The following is a 26,802-nucleotide window of genomic DNA, read 5'->3' as shown; positions in this document are numbered from 1 at the left end:
CTTTAATCAACTCGTTGGGCACCCACCCATAACTCCAAAACAGCCGTTTGAATTCAAATTCGAGCGAACGTAATGCCACGCTGTAGTAAAGTGCCAATTTGAACCTTACAAATGCACTGATCAGACGCCCAGATATATGCAGCATATAAGCATAACTCAAGCGGGACGTTTCATTTTTTAAATGTAGTTAGTAGGAGGACTGGGGGCAATATGCTCACGTTAAGGAAAATAGGAAAACAACTTTGCCGATGACGCCATCCTGCGATCTGCAAAACAAAAATTTTACCAGCGTTGTCTAGGGGATGATCCAAATATGACGCCACTTACGGTACAGCTTCCGCGCACGCAATTTGGCCACCGTGTTTTGCTTGTCAGTCTGGTTTGGGGCCTTCCTGACCTTAAAAACACGTAGACTAGCCCGCTTCATGGTCTGCTGGACGAACCACTTCGACGAATTGACCTTTTTGGCCACGTCTCGGGTGGAAAGGTTCTGGTTATTCTTAAAATACTGCCTTATCTTCGGCGCTTTCTCTGGGTATTCCATTTTCGGTTTTTGGCCGCTAAACATAACACTCCAAACTAGTATTACTCAAAATTTCATGAATTCTTACCCACGCGGTAAAAAGTTACACCCAAAACAAAGTGTCTCATTTTTTCCGAGTCCAATCTTCATTAACTGAGGACTTTCTTTGCCAAAGTTGCGATTTTAGTATTCGTATATCGTGTGACAAGAACGATTATACTCTATGCCCAGGGAAGTTAAGGAAATTTCCATTACAAAAAGATCTTGGACCTACCGGGAATCGAATCTAGACACCTTCAGCATGACTTTGCTTCGTAGCCGCGGACTCTAACCAATCGGCTAAGACCGGCTAAAGAACGTCTATAAGAATTGCATGTAATAATATTTGGAATAGTGCATATGAAATACAATTTTGAAATTTACAACTTCTACAAGGAAAATATAAATAAAAATGCAATATTCAACTGCTTCAACAGACTCAAGGCCTTTTCCTCATTTATAGTACTCCAATATTTCATAATTTTCCACTATCGTTCAATCTATTCATATATTTCTAACTGAAACCAACTTTCCACCCGTCACTCGATCGAAACTATTAACTTTATCGTGTCGAACAAGCTCTCCACTGCAGAGTGCAGATGTTGTTTGTGAAACTTTTCGTCACAGAGAAAACAGCCCTACCGGGAACCGGGCTGTTGAAAATTCACCGCTTTCGAAATGCGGCCGCTGCTATTTCACCACTTCGAGCGAGCTGTACTGCACTTCAGCTGTATACAAATCAACAAGGACAAAGTCACATACTTTATTTATGCTACACCACTATCCAGCCTCCCAATTGTTTCGGCGTTCGTTCGTTTGCTGCTCCTGTAGGAATGCTTGCTCGCAAAACCAAACGACCACTCAGCCGAAATGTAGCCATGTAGTGAGCGAACTATCTCATTCACACTATAGTTTGGTCGGTTTTAGGGGATCAAGGGGAGAAATGCGTACTTTTAGGACAACATGGCCCCGTTTGGTATAGATTGCAGTGCTATCGTAAAGGATTTTGTTTTTCTGAAGAGGGAGATTCGAAATAACCTCTAGCTCGATAATTCAACCGTTTGTACAGAAACACAGCTATACAACAGCATGCTAATATATGCAAGATGAATTAAAGTGAAGATGAATCGAAGCCAAACTTCAAATTTTCACCACCAGCTAGTTACCAATCGATTAAGTTTCCAGCTTAAACGGATGTTTGGTTCTCCAGATTTGAGCTCTTGAAAATTTGAGGTTTGGCTTTGATTCATCTTCACCTTAAGGGCAACTTGATAATTTGTGTAACACGAAGTGCATGGTTGCAATTAAAGACAGAGATTGCTCTGAAAGCCAGCGGCGACAATTTTATAGCATTTGGACCATTTCACTGCTGGCCTGCTTTTTAACCCTAATGGCTGCTCTTTAAAAACTCTTAAAATATCATAGATTTCCCTATTGTTCCCTACTTAATCGTGTATACAACCCGCCAGAACCCAATCTACAATTCATTGCTGGCGCGCGCTCTCTCGCTCTATATGTTCTGTAAACAACGATTGGTTTGATAGTCCACTGCGCAGCCTTCCGAATGCAGCAGGACCATAATGACATTCATAAAAAATCTTTATGACTTTATTTAAATTTCGGACGATAAATTTATGGCTCAGCAGACTCAAGACAAATTCCCACTACTGCCTTCCACTACTAGTGAGTAGGAAGCTATGGAGGGGCAATGGGAAACAACTTGTACCGCCGAACATAAATGACTGCGATAGGCTATCGTTTTGTTGAATCTGAATAATTTGGTGTGAATGTGAAAATTTATTGATTTATGGAATATACATGAGCGAACGCGACGTGGAGCCAACCGACCACCAGGAGTTTTCCTAGGACAGCGAACCGTAGAGGGAAAAGTTTTGCGAACTAAAAATAACCAAACTTTATCAGCGATGGCGACAACTCGATTAGGGACATCAGGCATATTGGAGAGGAGGGATGGGAAGCGCTCGAAGTCCTGCCGTTTTGCCGTAAATTAAATCTCTCAACTCTGGTATGGCCGTGAGCGCGAAAGTTTAATGGTGGTAATGGGGATGATTTAGAAGCACCGTGGTTCTAGAATGGATTTTTGAAATTTTTGTTTGCCAAAAGTTTTTGTGACATTTTTTGCTGTTTGAATCATATTGCTAGAGAAATTCCACTTGTCTAATTTTGAAACTAACTATTTCATTGAAATTTTAGCAAACGAGGTAAATGAAGTTCGCAAAATTAAAGCGCTTCTAATCTATGGAAGCTATACCTACAAAATTTCTTTGGAATCCCTTTAAAAACTCTTGCAGAAAATCATCTATGATTTTTTTTTTTCAATTCTCCCAAATTTGTACACAGATTGTCTACAATGACTCATTTGAAAGGATTCAACCAGGAATTTCACTAAAAAAATGATCTAGGCAACAATTGTGTTTTCTTTATGTTATGTTTGAATGGATTCCAAGATGAGTCTTTGACAGAATTACTGGTTCTATTTTCAGAGGTATTTAACGAAATCCTTTCGTAAATTCTTTGGTTAATATCCGGTCAAATTTTGGTAATCTGGGAAGTTTGGGGAGTTTTGTAAATGTTTTTAAATACATAGTTTGGTACAAAAACATAACTAGTTTTTTTTTCATTCTTGAGTTATTTTGGTAACTACAAAGAACCTGAGTGATTATTCACTCTTTTTGTGTGTGAGACAGTAGGGCGATTCAAAATCTAAAAAAGCTTGAAAATGCAATCTTCCACATCTTTCTTCCCATCGTAACCATAAAAATAGTGTTCTGGGATTTTTTTTTAAATCGCTATGGTTAAATTTTGAAAAAGGTTCTAAACATGGTAGTACTAGACTGCAAGTACAATCTTATCATCCCATAATGAAAACTCATTCTAAAAACTATAATAGAGTAATTTGCTGAGGAGAGTAATTCAATCCGACGGAGAGGAGAAGAGATATTCGTGAGTTTGTTTGCCATTATTTTGCTTCATATGGGATTATAGCTCTGCATGCATCTACAAAAATCCCATACAAAATTAGCTCAAACGGGATTTGTATCGCTCTTGGTTGGTAAATGGCTGGGCATGGCGTACCATTGGTACCTCGCGTACCTGAAGGAATAAAATAGACCCCTCTGTGCGGTCCTTAGCCTCTTGCCCAGCAACTCCTATCCCTACCTCCTCGCGGTACTGGCCGAGGTACGAGTAACCTTAGAGAAGATCGGACACCAACCCCCGGTGGGAACTTTGATCGTATGCTGACAGGGAAGGGGGGTTTGCTTTTGCTTTTGCTTCTGCAAACCTTGAGCGTCTGTACTCCTTGTTAGGAGCGGCTTACAACAGCGTCTGATCCCCATGTCAGGGGCGGCTGATCATCGTCCGAGTGCCAGAGAAGGACTCTAAGCTAAACTGTGTACTATGGTCCACCGAACATTTAGGGGGAATGGTCCTCCAAGCTAGCCGTAAAAAATCAAGCAACGAATAATCAACGAGAGAATACGAGCCGGGACAATCGGCGAAGACCGCAGCGACGGAAAGGGACTAGCGTAGCGATTGGAAGCTCGGTACGTGGAACTGCAAATCTCTCAACTTCATCGGAAGCACACGCATACTCGCCGACGTGCTGAAGGACCGCGGATTCGGCATCGTAGCGTTGCAGGAAGTGTGTTGGAAGGGATCAATGGTGCGAACTTTAGAGGTAACCATACCATCTATCAGAGCTGCGGCAACACACGTGAGTTGGGAACAGCTTTTATAGTGATGGGTGATATGCAGAGGCGCGTGATCGGGTGGTGGCCGATCAATGAGAGAATGTGCAAGTTGAGGCTCAAAGGCCGGGTCATCAACTTCAGCATAATAAATGTGCACAGCCCTCACTCCGGAAGCACTGATGATGATAAAGATGCTTTTTCCGCGCTGCTCGAACACGAGTACGACAGCTGCCCAAGCCACGACGTCAAAATCATCATAGGAGATCGCTCAGGTTGGCCAGGAGGAGGAATTCAGACCGACGATTGGAAAGTTCAGCGCCCGCCAGCTGACGAACGAAAACGGCCTACGATTAATTGATTTCATCGCCTCCTAGAATATAGCCATTCGTAGCACCTACTTCCAGCACAGCCTTCCATACCGATACACCTGGAGATCACCACAGTAGACAGAATCGCAAATCGACCACGTTCTGATTGATGGACGGCACTTCTCCGGCATTATCGACGTCAGGACCTATCGTGGCGCTAACATCGACTCTGACCACTATCTGGTGATGGTCAAACTGCGCCCAAAACTCTCCATCGTTAAAAACGTACGGTACCGACGGCCGCCCCGGTATGACCTAGAGCGGTTTAAGCAACCGGATGTCGCAGCGGCATACGCGAAGCACCTTGAGGCTGCATTACCGGAAGAGGGTTAGCTGGATGAAGCCCCTCTTGAGGACAATGAAGAACAGTAAAAGCAGCCATCAACGATGTAGCTGAGAGCAAAGTCGGGCACGTGGGACGGAGTCAACAGAACGATTGGTTCGACGAGGAGTGCCAGAAGGTTTTAGAGGAGAAGAATACAGCGCGGGCGGTCATGCTGCAGCAAGAGACCCGGCAGAACATGGAACGCTATAGATGGAAACGGCAACAGCAGACCCGCCTCTTTCAGGAGAAAAAACGCCGCCTGGAGAAGTGCGAGGAGATGGAACAGCTGTGCCGGTCTCAAGAAACGCGTATCATCAGGAGGAGTTCTATCAGGAGCTTAACGCATCCTGCAACGGTTTTGTGCCCCGAGCCGAGATGTGCAGGGATAAAGATGGGGACCTTTTGACGGACGAGCGTGAGGTGATCGAAAGGTGGAAGCAGCACTTCGACGAACACCTGAATGGCGCTGAGAGTACAGGCAATGAAGGACGGGACAACGGATGAAATGCTTTCTTCAGTACTGCGGAGGATGGAAACCAACCAGCCCCCATTTTGAGGGAGGTTAAGGATGCCATTCATCAGCTCAAGAACAATAAAGCTGCCGGTAAGGATGGTATCAGAGCTGAACTCATACAGATGGGTCCGGAAAGGCTGGCAATTTGTCTGCACCGGCTGATAGGCACAATCTGGGAAACAGAACAGCTACCGGAGGAGTGGAAGGAAGGGGTAATATGCCCCATCTACAAGAAAGGCGACAAGTTAGATTGTGAGAACTTTCAAGCAATCACCATTCTAAATGCGGCCTACAAAGTATTATCCCAGATCATCTTCCGTCGTCTGTCACCTGTAGTAAACGAGTTCGTGGGAAGTTGTCAAGCCGGCTTCGTTGACGGCCGATCGACAACGGACCAGATCTTTACTGTACGGCAAATCCTCCAAAAATGTCGTGAATACCAGGATGCGGAGAGCCGGGCTTAACAGCCGGGGTACGATTTTTACGAGATCCAGTCAATTTGTTTGATTCGCGGATGATATGGACATCGTCGGCCGAACATTTGAAAAGGTGGCAGACCTGTACACCCGCCTGAAACGCGAGGCAGCAAAAGTTGGACTGATGGTGAATGCGGCCAAGACAAAGTACATGCTAGCTGGAGGGACCGAGCGCGACAGGGCTCGCCTAGGTAGCAGTGTTACGATAGACGGGGATACTTTCGAGGTGGTCGACGAGTTCGTCTACCTTGGATCCTTGCTGACGGCTGACAATAACGTTAGCCGTGAAATACGGAGGCGCATCATCAGTGGAAGTCGGGTCTGCTATGGCCTCCAGAAGAAGCTGCGGTCAAAAAAGATACACGCCCGCACCAAATGTACCATGTACAAAACGTTCAAAGGCCGGTAGTCCTCTACGGGCATGAAACGTGAATGATGCACGAGGAGGACCTGCAAGCACTTGGAGTCTTCGCACTTCGGGTGCTTAGGACGATCTTCGGCGGTGTGCAGGAGAACGGTGTGTGGCGGCGAAGGATGAACCTTAGCTCGCCCAACTCTACGGCGAACCCAGTATCCAGAAGGTGCCCAAAGCTGGAAGGATACGATGGCCAGGACATGTTGTAAGAATGCCGGACAGCAACCCTGCAAAGATGGTGTTCGCTTCGGATCCGGTTGGTACAAGAAGGCGTGGAGCGCAGCGAGCTAGGTGGGCGGATCAAGTTCGTATCGATTTGGCGAGCGTGGGGCAGAACCGAGGATGGAGAGATGCGGCCACGAACATAGTATTGTTGCGTGAAATTGTTGATTCAGTGTTATCTGTCTAGATGTTAACTAAATAAATGAATAAATGAATGGATCTGTATCTTCAGCAACATTCTTGATATAGGTTTGAAGAATGAGTTTACACTATGGGATGAAAAGATTGTACTTACATCACAGTAAGTACAGCTGTAAATTTAACAGAACACTACTTTTGTGATAACGACGGTAAGGAACGTATGGGAGATTGAATGATCATACATGTTTCCATTGAATAGCCCTAGTGAGACAGGTCACATGCTCGAAACACCAAGAACATTGAGCCGTCAAATGCTTTGAGGCTAACAGTCCTCTATTATATAATTGATAAAAATGATTCTATGAATGATTCTCTAGTAAGAGTTTTTTTGGCCTTCATTTCTGAGTAATTTCATGAAAGCCAGTGGCGTCACAAGGACCTGCGTAACTATTAGGGTGCGGTTTATTTTTCGAATGTCCTCAAAACCATAAATTCTTGCGCTCATCAAAATTCAAATCACATTTAAAAAAACAAACCGAAAGCCAAATATATTAAGTTTAAGAGGTGGCTCAAATGAATGAAGGTGATTTTTTAAGCGATAAAATGTGAACTTTAGTGAAGTACCGTAATCCGGGGTAACATTGATCAGCGGGGCAACATTGATCACAATGACCCTCCTCGTGATAAGTTCAATTCAACATTTGTCGATGAAATATTTTCAATGCATGAATGGTGATTCCCTCCCTTCTATTCATAAGCTAATAAACAATAAGGTTTTTGCAAAAAATGAATTGTATTTATGCGTAAATTTTTCAACTTTTGGAAACAATGATTTTTATGAATATGAATGACATGCTCTAACAATCATATCTCACATAAGTTCTGAAAACGATATGAGCAGAAGGAATGCAGTAATAACTGAAAATGACATCGCTGCAAACGGTTCCATTTTCAAAACTTTCATAAATATATTCAGTTAAGCATGATTCACAAATTACTTTAAAGAATGCAGAAATTCCTTAGGGAATTGCATACACTTAGGCGTATTTCACAATTTAAGGTGTTTTTAATTTTGAAATAACTCAAAAAGTAAACGACTTGTAAGAGTTTCGTCTTCATATTCGACTACAGAGACCATGATTTTAGTAAGTCATAGTAGTTTCAAGATAATCGAACGTTGTTTTCATGGGTGATCAATGTTACTCATATCAGCTAAATAAAAAAATCACCTAAAACATGCTTTAAACTTTCAGAAAACAAAATACTGTTAACAGACATGAGCATTGAGTGTCAGTTCTTGTTTTAAAAATATAAAACTTGTAACATCTTCTTCTTCTTCTTCTTGGCATTAACGTCCCCACTGGGACAGAGCCTGCTTCTCAGCGTAGTGTTCTTATGAGCACTTCCACAATTATGAACTGATAGCTTTCTTTGTCAAAGTTGTCATTTTCGCATTCGTATGTCGTATGGCAGGTACGATGATACTCTATGCCCAACCGATTTCAAATCTTTCTAATTGCTTCTGTAACTTATTAAGTTGTTTCTATACATAGTGTTCAACACATTTAATAAAAAATGGTTTTGACAAAGTTATTTTGCAAAACTGTAAAAACTTAACGTAAATACTAAAGCTGAAACTGGTTTCTCTCATTTTAAAACTTTTTTAAGGTGTTACAGTCGACTCTCCACATCTCGATGTTCTACATCTCGATATCTCTCCCTATGCCGATGATTTCATAAGTCCCTTCAGTCCGTATACATTTTCACTCTCCATATCTCGATATCCTCCTTGTCTCGATATCTCCATATCTCGATGTGTTTCTGTTGATTTTTCGTTCTCAATTTTCTCTCCGTATGTCGATATGACTCATATCGAAGGTTACTAGACCGAAGTTTTGGGATTAAAAACAAATTAGGAGCGCAAAATGACGTCTGTTTGTGTATTACTTTCTTGGCAACGGAGTGTTTTCCGATCTAGTATTCATCTAAAATTTGTTTTTTTGTGTCGATCTCTCCCTATCTCGATGGTCCCTTCGATATCGAGATGTGGAGAGGCGACTGTAGCAACAGTTTTGATTGATTTTTATGACAAAAAATATTTGCATTCATTAAAGAATATGTGATCAACTCGTATGTATAACAAGATGCTTTATCTACTTTATTGTAAAAGTGTAACTTCCAGCGAAAAAATCGAAAAATTTGAATTATATGAATTTAATAATGAGAAAATCATGTTTCTGAGTTGGTTTTAGTGAATCATTTGGTCGACATTTTTTTTTTAATCACATATATTGCATACAATGCTAAGAAACAACTAAATTTGCTTCAAAATCATGTAAAAAGATTTCAAACGAGGGTGAATTTTTTGATGAAATGAGGAAAAATTTGTAGAAAACTACCATAATCCAGGGTAACATTGATCGGAATGTCCCTCCTAGTAAAAAATTCAAATCATAATTTATCGATTATTTTTAATGCATGCATAGTGCTTTTCTTTTACATATTCATTTTACTAATTATGGCATTGCAAAAAGAAATCAATTCCGTTGTCAAAATTTTCATAAGTATTTTCAAAACAGCATCATTACGAATTACTATGATGCCGTCCACAAATCACGTAACGCTCTTGAAGGAGAAGGTTCAAGCGTCACGCTCGTACTAAAAACTGAGACTTTTAATACAAAAAAGCGTTACGAACGGGGGAAAGAGGATCGAAAATTGACAATTTTAGCGTTACGTAATAAATGGACCCTGCCTATGAAGAATGAAGAATTTCTAAGATAATTTCTTACTTGTAGGCGTATTTGGCGATTGAAGGTGTTTTTGTTTTTTGGAAAACTTAACATATTTACGTATTGTAAGAGTTTGGCCTTCATATTCGGTTTCAGGGGCCATTTTAGTAAGTAACGTCATTTTCCATAACATGCTTAAACACTGCAAAAATAGAATACTGTACATGGTCACGAGAAATGGTCATACTTACTACATGTGAGCGCATATCAGTGATGCCTTTTTGGATCAATATTAACTGTGAAGATTGAGTTTTATTACTTTGAAAATGCGAGTTGCAAAACGAATAACGGACTACTTAACCTTAATGTACAAGATTTGAATAGAAATGCAATCAGGCTTGGTTGAAATCACAAATTACGTTTGTATTTTTTCGAGCTTGAACCAAATGTGTCTCAAGAGTGTATAATTTATATTAATTTATTGTAAAACAGATCGTAGAAATAGTTGTAAAATATTGAGTTTAAAGAATAAAAATTAAACACCAGTCACGAGTTGTGTTTCAATTTGTAAAATATCAAAATAACTTAAGTTTAATAATGAACAGTACCTACTAAAACTTTATCCAAATATTTTTCCATCGTCATTTGCGATAAAAGTTTTGAACCATCAGCTGTCTGATGCTGCATAACATTAGGAAAATATTCAATTACTGATATATAAATGTTGTACTTTATTTTAATATTATTTATTTATTTTTTGACCAAATATAATTAGAGGGAATTAATTTAAATTTAAGTACAATTTAAATCATCAATCAATATAATGATGCAAAAAATACGTTATGTTTTAAGATATGTACTAAAATATTTTAAACCTAAAATTCATTTCCGGTAGTTTTGGCCACCTCTGTGTATAGAAGTGGATCATTGTGCGATAGTCATCGCTGAGTGGCTACAAAGGATATCGGGTATGGGTGATAACGGTATTTCTATTCGATATATCTTACACTTTACATTTGGAAGACAATTGTAGCGTTCTCTCCCAATACCTTAAAAAATATATTGATGTCCATATCGGGCAAAATACCAATAATCTTCGGTATTCATTTTTAATTTAAGGAAAGCAAACCGTAGTGATATATGAATTTTTGCTTCATTAAAATGTATCTTATCGATAAAAGTATCGAACCAAATATCAATACTTCACAGTATCCTTGAACGTGAATTTTGTTTACTAAATTTTTACTCAGAGTAGTGACATTGAAAAAAAGACTGAAAAAAAATAAAATTATTTTCTCAGCATTGGATTGATTAAAACTTTTAATCAACGTGTCATTGGAATCATAATCTTATATTCTTTGAAGAGCACTCACGAAAATTTGATGAACAAATCTGAGAATTGATCAAAATCAATAAAACAGTAATTCAGGTTATCGCGCAAAAGTTTGAGTTCACCTTCTGGGGTTCATCCCAGGTGTATCATGTAAGAGTTTGGGTTGGGTCATAATCTTATTCAGTGTGCATAATGTAATGCCTCCATTTATATACGGTCAATAACGGCGCCGGCGTGGAATTGGGGTAAGGAATGTTAGTGTGTAACCTTTGCTATTTAGAGACTGTGTTTACCTCCGCATCTTCATCTGTGTTTACCTCACGCATCTTACTGGGAGGCAGTGTTGCTCAGACTCATTTCCCCGAAAATAAAACTAAAAGTTTATAACAGTTCATGGCTTCACAATTCGAATTTCGGGGAAATGGGTCTGGTCAACACTCCTGGGAGGGATGTTTGTTAATGGGGAGGGTCGTTAGGGCACAGGATTCACTTTGATAAGCGATTATACCATGATAATAAAAAGAGAGATCTTGTGGATTTCTAATATGGACGTATATGATGAATCTATTATTAGTAGTGTATTTTTTTTAATATAATTAACAACTTCCAAACAGAATGTACGAGAATTTACGTATTCTCGACAGTCTAAGCCGATGCTACACTTCTTTTGTAGTTTTCCTGTACACCTGCAGACAAACTACGTGTTTGTCTGTTTACATTTATGCGCTGCTCAATCCTCTACCGATTCACACCGCCAGACTTTTTAAAAGCTTTTTGGAATCGTTTTTACAACGCTTCGAACATCTCTTGTCAGTGTGACTATTATCGGCAGCCTTATTCTTTTCGGCAACTTTCCCATAAGAGCTGCTGGTGAATCTATTCAGTAGCTCCAAATCAGTCGCATTTTGAGTCGTGTTCATTTGAATTGATGATACAGTGACTCAATCTCATTTTCCTACGGGGCACTGTTTTCAAATCAAGTTGGTATAAATCTATTAAATGGTGCATGGACTTCGATATACTTTATCAATAATGAAGGTTATAGGTGTCATCTATTGTTTGGCAATGACAAACTGTATTCATTTGCTTAAATCTTTGGAATAATGGAAAAATATTGAGATTGTGTCTATAATTGACCCAATTCCATATTCGTACACCTAACAAAAAGGAAATATACAGCATTCAAAACTAATTTTTAATGGACTAGATGATTACTTAAGCTCTTCGTTGTGTTGTTCAGATGCAGTAGAATACATTTGGAAAATTTAAAAGCGGACATATTTGAAACTAAAGTAAATTTAAGAAAAATACCAGTTTTCCCATGTTTTTCGCTAAAATATTCGGTAAGTCGAACAATAAATTGCATTTTTTTTTCAACATCACTTCCTCAAGAATGATAACTGCGAATATTGCACAAGTTTCAAAACATTATAATCAGTTTTAGAGTAGTTAGGAGTAGATATCGACAACTTATACTTTTGAATCTTAGGTATTATAACATTTATAACAAATACAAAACCAAAAATTTTAGTCAATTTCTTTATGTTTGGCTGCTAAATGTGTATACATAATCCATAGTTAATGTCCCTATCAAAGCATTGCGTGATTATCATTTTTAATTTACATTTTACTACCAAACATGATTATAGAGATTTAAAGAATAAATATTATTGCCATAACCGCAACACAAACGTTTTTTAAAATGATGAAAACAACAGGATATATTCTATTAAATAGTATATCAATGCTCTCTGCTCATTCAAGTTATTTTGTATTATTCTTATAAAATCAATAAATTGCAAAATAGGGTGCTATTTTGAATATACTTTGAATATTATTTCAAAGATAATTGAATATTACGATGACATCAATTATGTGGAGGTATGTACAGCGAGGTTTAGGGTACTTTATTGTAAAACGAAGTTCGTAGTTCAAATTATTTTTACAGACAAATTCAAAATTAACATTTACCTGTTGTTTAGAATGAAAATTTGGTTTACATTGATTAAAAATATCATTTAAGAAGAGTTTTGAACTTATGGCACAACAATTTTCTGAACTCAAAAGGGATAAAAACTGTTTATGATTTCTGTAAACTATATATATATTTCAACTAAATTTCTATCAGAGCTTACGAGTATAATCTATAGATTGGATCCAATGACAAAAATAAACGTTATTGTTCGATTTATAGGATTTAATAGCAAAAATCATTGGAAAACTGGCATTTCTCATAACTTTACCTAAATTTCATATATCATACATCTGAACATCATAATAAAGCATTTCAGTAATCAAATAGAGCTTCTAAATTTAGTTTTGAACGTTGTGCGTATGAATTTTGGTGGGTGTACGAATATGGAATTGGGTGAATTTTAGACATCAATTCAATACTTTTCTATTAATCCAAAGATGAATGTAAATGGAAACATTTTGTGATTGGCAAACAATAGATGACACCTGTTACCTTCAATGTGAATAAACTATTTGTAGCTCAATACTTCATTTAATAGTTTTTTACTAACTTGATGTGGAAACAGTATCCTGTACGAATATGAAATTGGGCCACTGTATCTCAGGCGAAATTGTTTGTTCAGTCTCGGGAAACTCTTCAGCGGGAAGCTGACACAACAAGAAATCATCTGTTTTCATTGGTGTGTTTTGATAGAAAATTATTGTGTATTTGGCATTTGAAATTTGGTTGCCGATAATAGTCGAATGGTGCCGAAGCCGTTAATTACCCAACTGTTTTCACCAAATATGTCTAACAAAATGAATTTGAAATAAAGAAATAGTAAAAAAAATCCCAGATCATTAAACTGTTCTGTCTATGAGTTCACTGCCTACCATTGAATCATTTGGCCTTAGCAATACTTCTTTTTCAGCTTTGATCAATTTTTGTTCACTGTGGAAACTTCAACTTCGGCAAATAAACGAAACGAATCAAATATCTGTCCCATTTTATTTCCCAATAAAAATAACACGGCACTAACCTAATTACCACGGCTCTCATCTTTGCAGTGTTCCGTATCGTGTGGAAGCGGAATTCAGATCCGAAGCGTCGAGTGCATGGATACAAGTGGTCACTTCAGCAACCAGTGCGACCACAAAACCAAGCCCTCTACCGGCCAGCAGTGTACCACCGGAATCGGCTGCATCGGAGATTCGTCCGCTTCGTCAGGTCTTGCCGCCATAATTGCACCACCACCTGCCCCATCGCCTCCCTTACCCGTGCAAACCTCGCTGGATAGCAACGTGGCGTCGCAGTTGAAGGAAAAGTTCTCCCATTCCGAACGGGATCCCACATTGATGACGTACAACGATCAACCCTTCTACGCCCAACCGCTGCGACAGGATCGACTGCCGAAAGCGGAGAAAATTGTTTCCCAACGAGTGCCCAGTGAGGCAACGTAAGTTGAAATATCTACCACATTTTTTTTTTGCTTCGCTATTGCATCCTTTTCTTCATACTCTAATTTTCCACTCTGATTCCCTTGCTAGGGTGCTAGGGTTTCGGTTTGTGATTCCAAATCGGTAACCACCTTTCGATACGAGGGGAAGCCCATTTGTCATATCTAGTTTATACACTACCCGTCATTACTATGGGATCCAAGGATGAGAAAAAGCGACAAACGACACAGTATCTTTATGGTCTAAGAAGGTTGTCGTTCTTGAAGCAGCATGGTTTCAACACCTACGCGTGTGTGGTATAGATATATGAAGCATCCGATGCACTATTTGTCGTGGGACAGTCTGTCGGATGTTGTAACAAGTTGCGATTATCGTGAGTCGGAACGCATTCACAGCAATTGCCCAAATCATGCTCGACTAACTTACGGAACAAAAACTACAAACCAGGAGAAAAGTCGTGGAGTAAAAGCCTCCAAAAAATTTCACTTCGATTTACGTACTATTGATCGTTACCATACATGCCGAGCGATCCATTATTAGTAGAGCGTAGTTTGTTGTGATGATTTAAAGACAAAAGTTTTATCGTAGTTGCTATGCTTCCATGGTGAAGAACAACCGCGATGCATCGTGGATTTTGTCATGATCACAAAATGTTTATTCTTGATGGTATCGCATCATCAAGTATTGCATCATCCTGATAGAATATTGCAGCACCCCTAGAATTTAAGCATCACCTATTTAAGATGAACTATTTAGGAATTCGGAGAAAGTGTGCCACCGTAAGCAATATGTTCTCTAACTTCGTGTAAAGCTTCTCCAACCTTAGCATCATGACGTTAAAACAGCTCAAAAACTACTTATCATCGTGACGTTAGTTTTAAATTTTCTCATTAGTCATTCAAAATGAAGCTGAATTCTATTAATATTAGCTTTGGAGCACCTCAAATATCATCCAAAATACCGTATTTTTTAGTAGTATCAGACAAGTATGTCCCTATATGGGGCTAAATAGTCACCGAACAAAAAGAAATATACAGTTTCAGTAGTAATTTGAGAAATATTTTAAAATTTAACGTCACAAGTGACTGCTTCATGACAAGGTTGATCACATGCTGGGCTATCTATTAGTCAATGCAGCAGTATCTTAAGAATTAATGACCGAATTGATTATATTTATCTTCATTCCATAAAAAAAATTGTAGGTGAAATTTAACGCTAGTTCAGCAAAAAAAATACGCTTAAAACTTGGTATTTCGCTTACTTGTAAATTTATAAAAATTAAATGCTGCCTCAATATTGATTACAAACTTTTGTTAAGGGTATTGATTTGAATTTAAAAATTTAAATACCGTAAGACGATTGTTAGAAGAAGAAGGACGCAAGGGCGATTGTGTATAGTGCATACAAATTGCATGACAATAGTTCCTTAACCCCAAAAAAAGATGTTAATATTAAATATTCGGAAAAAGATTCTCATTGTGAGCACCAGAATCAGATAATCCCCTCTCACCGACAAAACCACACCCGAAGTCTCCTCTTGGTTTATTATTTTGACTCTGTTGCTGATGCTTACACTTTCATAATTTTAAATCCAACGCTTTCATATTTCCAAACACTTGCCCTACAAAGCACAGAATTCAATGTAACAGAAATTCGTAAGTCAAACTTAATTCTTTTTTTTCGTTCAAATGCCACTACAACTTTCACATTTGAACAGTTACATGATGAACCTAAATCTACAAAATCTGTTCATCATCAACCTTAAATCATGCTATATGAAAACAGCCAATATATAAAAATCCACTGTTATATCGATAAATACTACGTGAATAATTGAAAAAAATTGTACATTATATTTAGATAAGTAAGGAAACACATTGTTGAACTCAAAGAGGGAAAAAATTGCTCGTATTTTTAATAAGTAGAAGTAGCCTACTTGGCTCCATGGAATTACTTTACTCATACTCTGCTATCGACATGCAACATTCACAGGGTGAAATATTCGAAGCGACATTTTGTTTCTTCAGGTCTCTAGTATGAATTTAAATTTAGAAGTGTTCTAGCTGGTTTTATCTCATGATCCTGTCTTTAGCAAAGATGTTCAGAAGACTGAGAGAAATCGTTAACAGTAGATACACTTTCGCTACATAGGGCAGGTGTTTATGTAAAGTGAGAACTTTTGAGAATGGTTTAGATCAGTGATTTCCAAAGTGGGCGAATTCGCCCCCCTGGGGACGATTTTCAGGCTCAAGGGGGCGAAAATTTGTAAAACAGAATTTGGGGGGCGAAAAATCTACAAAGGGGGTGAAAAAACAAACTCTGGAGCATTTGAAAATAATTACTCATATCCTTTGGAGGAGACACATCTGAAGGTTATTCAATTTCAAGGTTTATTAATTGCAGTAATATTTCTCCTAAGATCGAAATATCTCTAATCATGGTCATTTTAAAATTATGATAGACAACACTTGATGATTGTCAAACACAACATGTCTGTGTTGTACATTCACATTTTTTAATATCATGTCAGTTTTAAGAATGCTCTGTGTTTGAGATTTTCACACGGTTGGAAAGATTAGTCAAAGATAATATTTAAATCACACAACATATTTCGGATGTACAAAATATGTATCTGAATGTTTGTAAAAATTTTGCAAATGCTCAATATTTATATAAATTTTGTTTTGTATGGGAACTGTGACGTTAGGGAGCTAATACTTCTTTTATTGAAATCCAGCTTTTTACGGAAAAAACATCTACAGTACCCATTTTGAAGATTTGGTTGTACTCGTTCTTACTATTTCTTATAAAATAAATCATTTTAGAAACAAATTTAGAAAATAATAGCAGACAAAAATCGGGTTCAACGATAAAACCGCTTGATGCCAAAGACTGAAAAAACTCTATTTAAATATAGATTTGAAGAAATATCAGAAATGCGTCGGATTCAAATCTTCAGAATGCCCAAAAAATTGAGTTTTTCTTGGTGTTAAAAATACTCTTTTAATATAGTGCACGGAAAAAGGAGTTGAAAAACATTAGAGGTTTTCATATATTTTTCAAGTGTTTTGGATTGGATAAAAATAAGCATTCCCAGAGACTTTAAAAAAAAAATTTATTCACAATTTCTGAAAATTATTGCAATAATTTTAGAAATAGCACAAAACTCAGTATGAAATTACAATTAACGAATCATTTTACTTGGTGACGTGTTTGGGGGGACGAGACCTTCCAAAAACGCATCCAAACATTACATTTGGTTCAATTTTGGAGAACATCGTCCCCAACTACGTCAAAATTTAGCGCTTATGCATATATTATATTCGAAATTGTATAGAAAACTAATTTGGTAACTTGTAATGCACGCAAAATATTATTAAAATTGCTATTATAAATTACAAATCAGTAAATCATTCCTTATAATTGTGGGTTATCGATATTTAAGAAAATATTTTTGAATGTACATAATTCTATGAATATATGAGTCAAAGACATTTTTTATCCAACAGCGCTTGATTAAAACATTTGAATCACATGTCAGGGGGGGCGATTCCAGATATATATTGGCCTCAAGGGGGCGAAAGTTGAAAAAGTTTGGGAAGCACTGGTTTAGATCATGATCCCCACAACCTAGGCAATTCGAGTTTCAACATAGTTGTTCTTACCACTAAATGCATTTAGATGCAAAACTGACGTTACGAGGTACTTATGCACATATTAAATTAGGGTAGTTCGCCAATTGTTGAAGGACTCTAATGCTATGAATCAACTTAAAGCAAATTACCATAGGTACTTTTTTAACAGGTCTTAGGCCGTGATGCCGACCTCGTAGGAATTTTTTGTTTTCAGCAGAATTGTTCCAAAGATCAAAAACAGTCTGAAAAAAATACCACGTGGTTAAGCCTTATATTTTGGAAGGTATAAACTTGGGTACCGTAATCCGGGGGCAAATTGATCACTGGTTAACATCTTTTTGTTGTGTTAACCTTCGAAATTCAAATATTGTCAAATAAATTCTGACAAAATCAGTACTCCATTGATCTATATCAGTTTATGAAATCGATTTTTCGTGAAATTATATTGAACATATCATAAAAATAGTTTTAATATCAAAAAATAAAATGACACACTGGGGTGAAATTGATCACCGTATCATAAAGCAGATTTTAAAATTAACAACATCCCTATCTACTAAATTTGGGTCTCCTGAATCTGAAAATGATGTCAGAATTCTTACAACTCAAGTACTTGATCATTTTATTGCAAAATCAACTTTGAAAATCTGCCTAATACGCCTAAATGTAGACAATTTCCCTTAAAATAAGCACATTATTCGAGATTAAACGGTTTTATTAGCAAAAAATATATTTGCTATGCTGTGTGGTATTAAAAATTAGTTCTGTATTTCATACTTAAGCTTACACAACATTTTAAACCCTCAAAGTTGACATGTAGGCATAGCACCAGTGGATTCTTTAGCACCGACATTTTCAACTGCATTGCTTACACCTTCAAAAACTGTGAATATTTCTATGCAAAACTGACCCTAAGAAAAATGAAATAGTTCAAAATCATCATTAGACATCTATAAACTAGAAAATATGGAGTGTCTGTGAGGCCAATGAAATCTTCAGCATCCTTGGAAGGAAATGTTGTTTGGTACAGGACCTGGTCAAACTAGCCCCAATCATCAATTTGCCCCCGGATTACGGTACGTTATTTTACTGTTACGTAAAACCTTCTTGGAAAAAAAAAATCAATCAATCGACGAAAACTGATTAATGTTCAAGCACTGTTAAATGCTCGATCAAAATAAAAGCAGATGACACATTTCGAAACGTTCATAGATTGAAATGTTCACCTTTGCTTCACGTAAATACAAAATTTCAGCTTAAAATTTCAATGTTCAAAATTTTTAGTATTCAATTTGAAATACACAGTAGCGACGTGTAGCGTCAGAATGGCGAAGTGTGCTATTTTATTTTATTTTTTTTTAATGCGGCCCTCTACTCAACCTCCACACCAAAAAGCTCAGTGTGAGCCCCCTGGTAGTGAACGCATTTTTTATACATACAGTCTTTTGAACAGCTTTGCTTAAGATACACAAATGAGTTTCTTAAAATATAAGTTTATTTTACGTTATTCTAAGGAAAAGACCTTGAAAAGCAGAGAGACACATTTAAATTAATCGTCTCATAAGTGTAGATCGAAGTGTCTCCTTTCATACCGTGGTTGTTTTTTTTTTAAAGGTTACTTAGAATTTTATTTGAAATCTTTTTGAAAAACATTACTTTGTGTAGAGTTTAACACTATATGGGGCAAAATAGTCCTTTTACGGTTGACGATTTTGATAGGAAAAAGCGCTTACAAGTCTGATTTGATTGATAAAATTGTATGTTTTGCTGACAGTCGAAAAATTCATGATTCTAAGAGCTTCACTTTTGGAATAATAACATTCAATAACTTTGACCAGTTATAAAATGATGGTATCGCTTAGAATTTTACGCGACGACGATATTGCACTGAAACTGAAAAAAATGAATGCATTAGTGATCTATTTTTGGGATAAGGTAGCTTTGGCCGGCCCCGTTCGTACATGTTTAATATGAGTTCTGTTTTTTGCTCTAGAATCTGTACAATTTTGCGCATATCAAAAGTAGAAGATCGAACTACTGTGAAAAATTTAAATAAAATTAAACTTTTTAGGACAGTCTGTTTTTGCAGCCTTATTTTTTTAAAATATTCATGTTAGTAACATATTTTCATATTTTCGTGAATACATGACGTATAAAAACAAAGATTTTGCACGATTTTCACGGTAGTGGCTAATTAAATTGGTTATGAGGTCATAAGATAATCAGGGTCAAAATATGTTTTTCAAACTAACTTATTTTACATTTTTGATCTCATAATATTTTCAACAAATTTATTATTAAGGGTAACTTGTTGTATGTTCGTCAGCTTTGTTGTCTTTGTCATGGGTGTTTTTTTTTAACTCTTGAGCTCAATATTTGCATCAATACTTTAAGTAAGGACTGCTCATTTGATAAAGTGGCCACCTTGTACATACAATATCTGTTTAATTTATAAATGAAATCGCAATCGGTTTTCTGTACTTCGTTCGACTAATGTTGTACAATATTGTAATAAAAAATCCACCAACATAATAAAATTTCACACGAATAAGGCACAATGCTTAGAACGGTCGATTTTTGGAGGTTATAGAAAGCAATGATTTTAAGAAATTTTCTGGAAATTACGATCATCTATATTTTTTTATTTTAAAAAAAGGTTATAAAGGATGGTGTTCAGGAAATTTCGCCCCAAAGGGAAAATCCTAGTGTCACACTAGAATAGTAAAGGATACCAACACACAATATGCTCATAAAAATAAAGGTTTTTGTTATGCGAAATATAATGCTCAGCTTTGATGAAGCGTTTTTCTAAGGAGTTCTAGGAAAAAATATTTAGTGCTTCAACCAAAAGCATTTTGTAAGATTTTATATATTCATAGCATTGTAGAATAATAGTTGAACGATACACAGAAAACCGATTACAAGGTGTCCACTTTATACAATGAACAGTCCTTATATAAGTCATCTCATTGCCGAATTTCATAAGAATTGGTTGACAAAAATACCCACGACGAAGAGAACAAAATGGCCAAAAATACATAAGTACCCCTATTACTGTGAAAACTTAAAAAATGAGTTTAAGATCCATAGTAAAAGTTAATCACCTCGATGGTTACTTTGACCGTAGTTGCACCAAGTTTTCATTGCATTGTAAGTTCATGAAATATGGAAATATAACGAGTTGACTGACTCAACAGACACTATTGAGTAAGATGGGGCAAAAGTCCAACCTTAGTGGAATAATCAAAACTTCCCGAAAACTATAGCCTTTGAAAAGAAATAAATACCGCTTAGTGAACCTTCACCATACTGGCTAAAATTTTGCTATACAAATTTGTGTTAAAATGTATACCAATTTTTAGTTACAACAGTCTAAAAACGAATTCTCTTCAACGAACTTTTGCCCCACCGGTGGGGCAAGAATTCGAATCTAGTGTGGGGCAAAAGTTCGCTGACCGAAAAAAAGGTCAATACTCTAATGACATGCATACTTTATAACAGCCATAAACATATACTTGCAGAAAAATACACACTAATTTTTGATCAAGAAATTTCCCAAAACAGGATTAATTGTAATTTACCTAAAAATATCAGTTTTCGGCAAAGCTACACAGAAACGCAAATTTCTGATAACTTTTTTGGCACGTTGAGGCAAATTTCGTTAAATTAAATGATAATGTGTTAATTTTAGGCAGGTTTAATTTTTTACGCGAAATTGTACATGGGTCGAACTTTTTCCCCGCTGATTCGAACTTTTGTCCCACAATGGGCTAAAATTGGTTCCTAAGCATTTATGCAAAAACTAATACACTTCAAAGCATCCTTATGAGAGGCCTAGAAGCGTTCTTACTTAAAAAGTTGAAAAGATTATATTTTTGTTTCGTTCCATGCAATTAACGTTCAACCAAAAATTACAATTTTTACTTCTAAAAACAACAAAAAGCCACAACTTTTCCGAATATCAATAAATGTTCATAATATTTGGAGTGAAAGTCTTTTACTTGAATAGTATTCAAACCACCATGACTATTATAAGTTTTATCTTAAAAATAAACCTTTCTCCACTCTACTCTACAGAGATTTTAAAACTTCAGTTAGAGCTTTCAAAATCCATATTATATGAAAAAAAAAGTGCCAAATAATTTAATCGATCTTAGAAACCCTACCATGAACAACTTTTGTGTTTTTGAGTTCAGTACTTTTAATGCTCATTGCTAACGTTACCTAAAAATTATTTTTGTTTTGCTTAGGCCAACGGCGATCACTAAGGTGTTAACATAAGCTTGTTACGATAGAGTAGGCATGATGAGATTATCCTTAAAATTCCACTTTCTTTAGTTGAAATACACAATAGCGACGTGTAGCGTCAGAAAAGCGAACAAAAGTGTGCTATTTTAAATTACCTTCAGTCTTTTGAATTACTTTGCTTAAGATAAACAAATGAGTTTCTGAAAAAAATAAGTTTTTTATAAGTTTCTTTAGTTCTTATTTTTGCAATCGGAATTGAAAATCGGAACACTCTGAAAATGTCATAAGATTTGTCATTCATTCCAGCCCGAGGAGGAAAAAATAACTAGCAATAACTTGTGCATATTGGTATCATACCATAATTAGATATTTTTCAGTTGTCAATACCTCATTTTGGTATTATTATGGTTTTGAAAAAAAAGGTTTAAAACAATTAAAAATACTTCATTATGGTATTCGATAGCTATTGAGGACTGCTGGAGGTAGGGGGAGATCCCCCAGTGCCGGACAGCACCCAATACCGGACAAAGTCGAAACATTGAGAAATCATGGTCCAATCAAGATAGTGTATTAGTAGAAAAGAAAGCTATTATGTAGACTAATGTTTGCGTAGAATAACACATCCTTGAAATATGCATCCCTATTTAAAAAAGTAGAAAAGTTTGAAAATCTTTAAAAAATTGACGTATCTTCTTAATTTTGAGCCTATTTAGTAATTATTTTGAATACGAAAAAACACTTTGGACCCTGAAGCATGATCGAACACAATCCTAATTTGATAGTATGAATGTATTTTGTACCACAATTGAAGTAAATATGGACAAATTACAATTTTGGTTAAGCACCTCCTGTCCCTCAGTTTCGGACAGCTTGATTTGTTATATGATATCTTTGTAATTATTGCATCAGTGTCTCAAAATACTTTCATTTTTTATGGGTTCCGTCGACCATGGTATCAAACATGCAATAAAATTAAGAAGAATGAACATTCATAACAACATCGTAAAATGTGCTATTTTTCATCATATATGAAAGAGGTTTTTGATAGGCATCTTGCAAACTAAGAAAAACTCAAATTATGTTTGTAAATGTTGCAAATGCATTGAATTGAAACTATTTCTATAGTGTAAACATTCAATGATGTTCAAATTTACAGAATTCGAGGCATTTCCGGATCGTGTCCGGTATTGGGTACCACCTTTCAAGATCGATCAATTTGGTACTAAAATACATCATCAAAACTCAATGTCAAAATTCATATTTATATTTTCAAATTTATTTTTGTACACTATAAAAATGATAATATTTATCATAAATGGGTAACACGAGCCCATAAAATCAATATTTTTCGAATTATGAATTTAGTGGCTTAAGTGTCCGGTACTGGGGGATCTCCCCCTACTATTGAAAAATTTCACTTTTATATGAAAATCCATCATGTATTATTTAGGTACTACAATACCTGATCTAATTATCAGCTTGATGTTCATAGAATATGCAGAAGGTATATACCACCTCGTATGCAGGGCTCATTCATACCTCAAACAGGTTGTAAGTATTGAAAATTATCTGGTATGGAATACCATAGTTTAGTATTCAGTAGTTATTTTCTTCTGCTCGGGAGGACCTTTCCCCCAGAACAACTAACTCACGAATCCCTGTCCACTAGATGGGGCGCGATACCCCTACACCACGAGAGGACTCATGGACGCAGAAGTTAACCTGAATTCAATTTGAACTCAATAATCACGTGGTCCTCTTTCACAAAGAGAACCCCTTTCAGAAGAATTGGATGCCCATCTGAACACAACGCTTTCTTAGAGTGTACAACAACCATCTTTTTACGACTGTTCGTTTTATGACGGTTCTTTTTACGACCACTTTTGAACGACCAGAATTCAGATTAACGACCCTTTTTTATAAATGATCAATATCTTAAAAAATAATCAAAATATATGGTCATTATGTTCAGCAAAGTTGTTCAATATATTAAAGGCTAACATGGTAGTCTTTAAAATACGGAATACTGCAACCAGGTGGCGTTAGTGAGTATCGAAATTTTGTTTTGAGTAACTCAAGTTGTTGAGATTTAAAAATCAGCCAGCAGGTGGCGCTAGTGAGCATGAAACTTTTGTTTTGCAAATATCTCAGGATCCTGACGACTTAGGAAGATAACGTTTCCGTCAAAGCATTTCAGTAGCTCACGATCTATGATTATTCTACCAGTGAGATTCAAGACTTTGCCACTAGGTGGCACTAGTTAACATGAAACTTTTATTTTGGAGATATCTCTTGATCCTGACCACAGAGATAGATGATTTCTTCGTAAATATTGTTTATGCTATCCAAGAGGTTCGAAATTTTTGGCAATAAATCACACTCACAAGTGTATAGAGGCAATATTACATGGCTCGAAAAATGATAACTTTTAACTTACTGGACAAGTTTGCCAAAGGTGTCAGTTTTCTGAGTACACCCGATTCTGTTTTTGCACGGGGGAGGCGTACCGTGCAGAAAAAAATTTCAGCTCTAAATTTAAAAAAAACCGTGCAAAAAAAGTAACACCATTTCTCGACGTTTCATGCAAAAATAAGGTTTTGGAGTATGTATGGAAAATGTATGGAAACAGAATCGGGTGTAGTCAGGAACCAAAGATATTTGCAAAACAAAAGTTTTTTGCCCACTTGCGCAACCGGTTGGCAAAATCTTGTACCTTCTGACTAGAATAAACAATATTTCGGAAGACGCCATCTTCGTAAGTGGTCATGATCCTGAGATATCCGCAAAACAAAAATTTCATGCTCACTAGCGCTGCCTGGTGGCAAAATCTTGAATCTCTTGGCCAGAATAACGATAGCCCTTGGGCTACTGAACAACTTTGCCGAAGACGTCTTCTATCTAATTGGTCAGGATTCTTAGATACCCGCGAAACAAAAGTCTCATGCATACTAGCACTACCTGGTGGTGGAATTTCATTTAAGCAGTGTTGCCAGTTACGGCAAAATGTGGAACCCTGCATGAAAAACTATATTACAGTGTGTTCCTTTGTTGCTGAACAATCTCTTTTTCTATTCCGCTCAAGTTTTATGGTTTTGATCTTTGCCATATTCCTTTTAAACAGTGTTGCCAGCAATATGAACATTTGTGCATTGGCTGACTGGATGGCATACAACACTTGCTTCAGCTTTAGTGAACATTCGGTATCATTATCTTTAAAATTTATCGGTTTCTGCATATAACACTATACATATAATTGGCTCTTTTGATAACAATCGAGCAGTTGCCATCTCTTACCAGAATATGAAAACTTGAATGGCCATTTTGAATAGCTCTCAATCTATGCTTCAACTTTGCCGAATATGTCGGATCAGTACTTCTACATCTAGACGTTGCATTTTTCAAAAACACAATTATAACACTGTTTTTTACGACCGATTCTTTTACAACCCCCCGATAACGGTCGGCACCCCCACTATATTCAACTGAGATGTCGCAATACCAGATGATGTGATTCCATACTTATGGTGGGTAGTGTACATAGGACGATGTTCGTCTGAAAGGTGAAACATCATTTAACATCGGAAGCTTGTATCGTTTGAAGCGATGACACGGTGGATTTTGCTTAAAAAGAGTTTAGATACGATGCATCTAATATTGCTCCATCATTTCTGAGTTATGGATACATATAACACCTATGATAAAGCAATGCTGCCGAAGCTGTTTTCTGCATATTTCGTTCGATAAAAATATATAAGACGGAAAATTGAACTAAAATGAGATTGAGTCAGCATATGTGCCAGGGAGCTGTTACTCTGTGACCACTTTTATGGCGTTCTATCGGGTGGAGCGACACAAGGAAAAAAATATGTAGGTCAAATAATTGATAGGAAAACTATTTCTTAACACATTAAGTTACAATTCAATGTTTTGTTAGTACCGTAATCCGGGGTAACATTGATCAGCGGGGTAACATTGATCGAATGAAAATTGAGGTTTATGTGAAAATTGTGTTTCGTTCATGCGTAAATTTGTCATGTTTTTGAATCAATGATCTTTATTATTATGGATGAAAATTCATGTCTCACACGAGTTCTGCAAATGGTATGATCAAGGAAAATGCGATTTCTACTGAAAATGGCATCGACGAAAACGATTCCGTTGTCAAATCTTTCATAAGTTTATTCAATATGGCAAGATTAACGAGCTACTGTTTAGAATGCCGAATTTCCTTAGAAAATTGCCTACCTTTAGGCGTATCGCGCGGTTCAAAGTGATTTAATTTATAAAATAACTCAAAAAGTAACTGACTTGTAAGAGTTTGGTCTTCAAATTCGGCTTCAGGGACCATGATTCAAGTAAGCAACGATATTTCCAATTTTACCGAACGTTGTATACATGGGTGATCAATGTTACCCCATATCAGCTAAATCAAAAAATTACTTAAAAAATTTATTTAAACATACTTAAATCTTTTGAAAACCAAAATACAGTATACAGTCACAAGCGGTGGGTGCCAGTAATGTTTTAAAAATATAAAACTTGCGACATTTGCATTTTCAAATGATAAATTTAAGAAGTATCCCAAAACCTGATCAATTTTACCCCGTTTTACGGTATTTTTTTGATAATAATAGGGTGTTTTTAATTACATCAATCCGTTATTAAACGGCACACTTTCCTAAATTTTGTAAGATTTTATGACGCAAC

General features: G+C 36.6%; 1 protein-coding gene across 3 annotated transcripts in view; it reads left to right on the top strand.

Annotated features, from left to right (window-relative positions):
- Positions 1-26,802, top strand: part of LOC5572932 (ADAMTS-like protein 1) — an 844,534-nt gene that overhangs the window by 795,079 nt on the left and 22,653 nt on the right. For all 3 annotated transcript variants that reach the window (XM_021845003.1, XM_021845002.1, XM_021845001.1), the window contains exon 10: positions 13,823-14,211. In XM_021845003.1, the coding sequence (XP_021700695.1) occupies positions 13,823-14,211 (389 nt within the window). The remainder of the gene's footprint in view (positions 1-13,822; positions 14,212-26,802) is intronic.

The sequence above is a fragment of the Aedes aegypti genome, chromosome 2 (genome assembly GCF_002204515.2).
Source record: "Aedes aegypti strain LVP_AGWG chromosome 2, AaegL5.0 Primary Assembly, whole genome shotgun sequence".
Taxonomy (NCBI): domain Eukaryota; kingdom Metazoa; phylum Arthropoda; class Insecta; order Diptera; family Culicidae; genus Aedes; species Aedes aegypti.
Note: the sequence above shows the minus strand (reverse complement) of the source record. Positions and strands in the feature narration are given on the sequence as shown.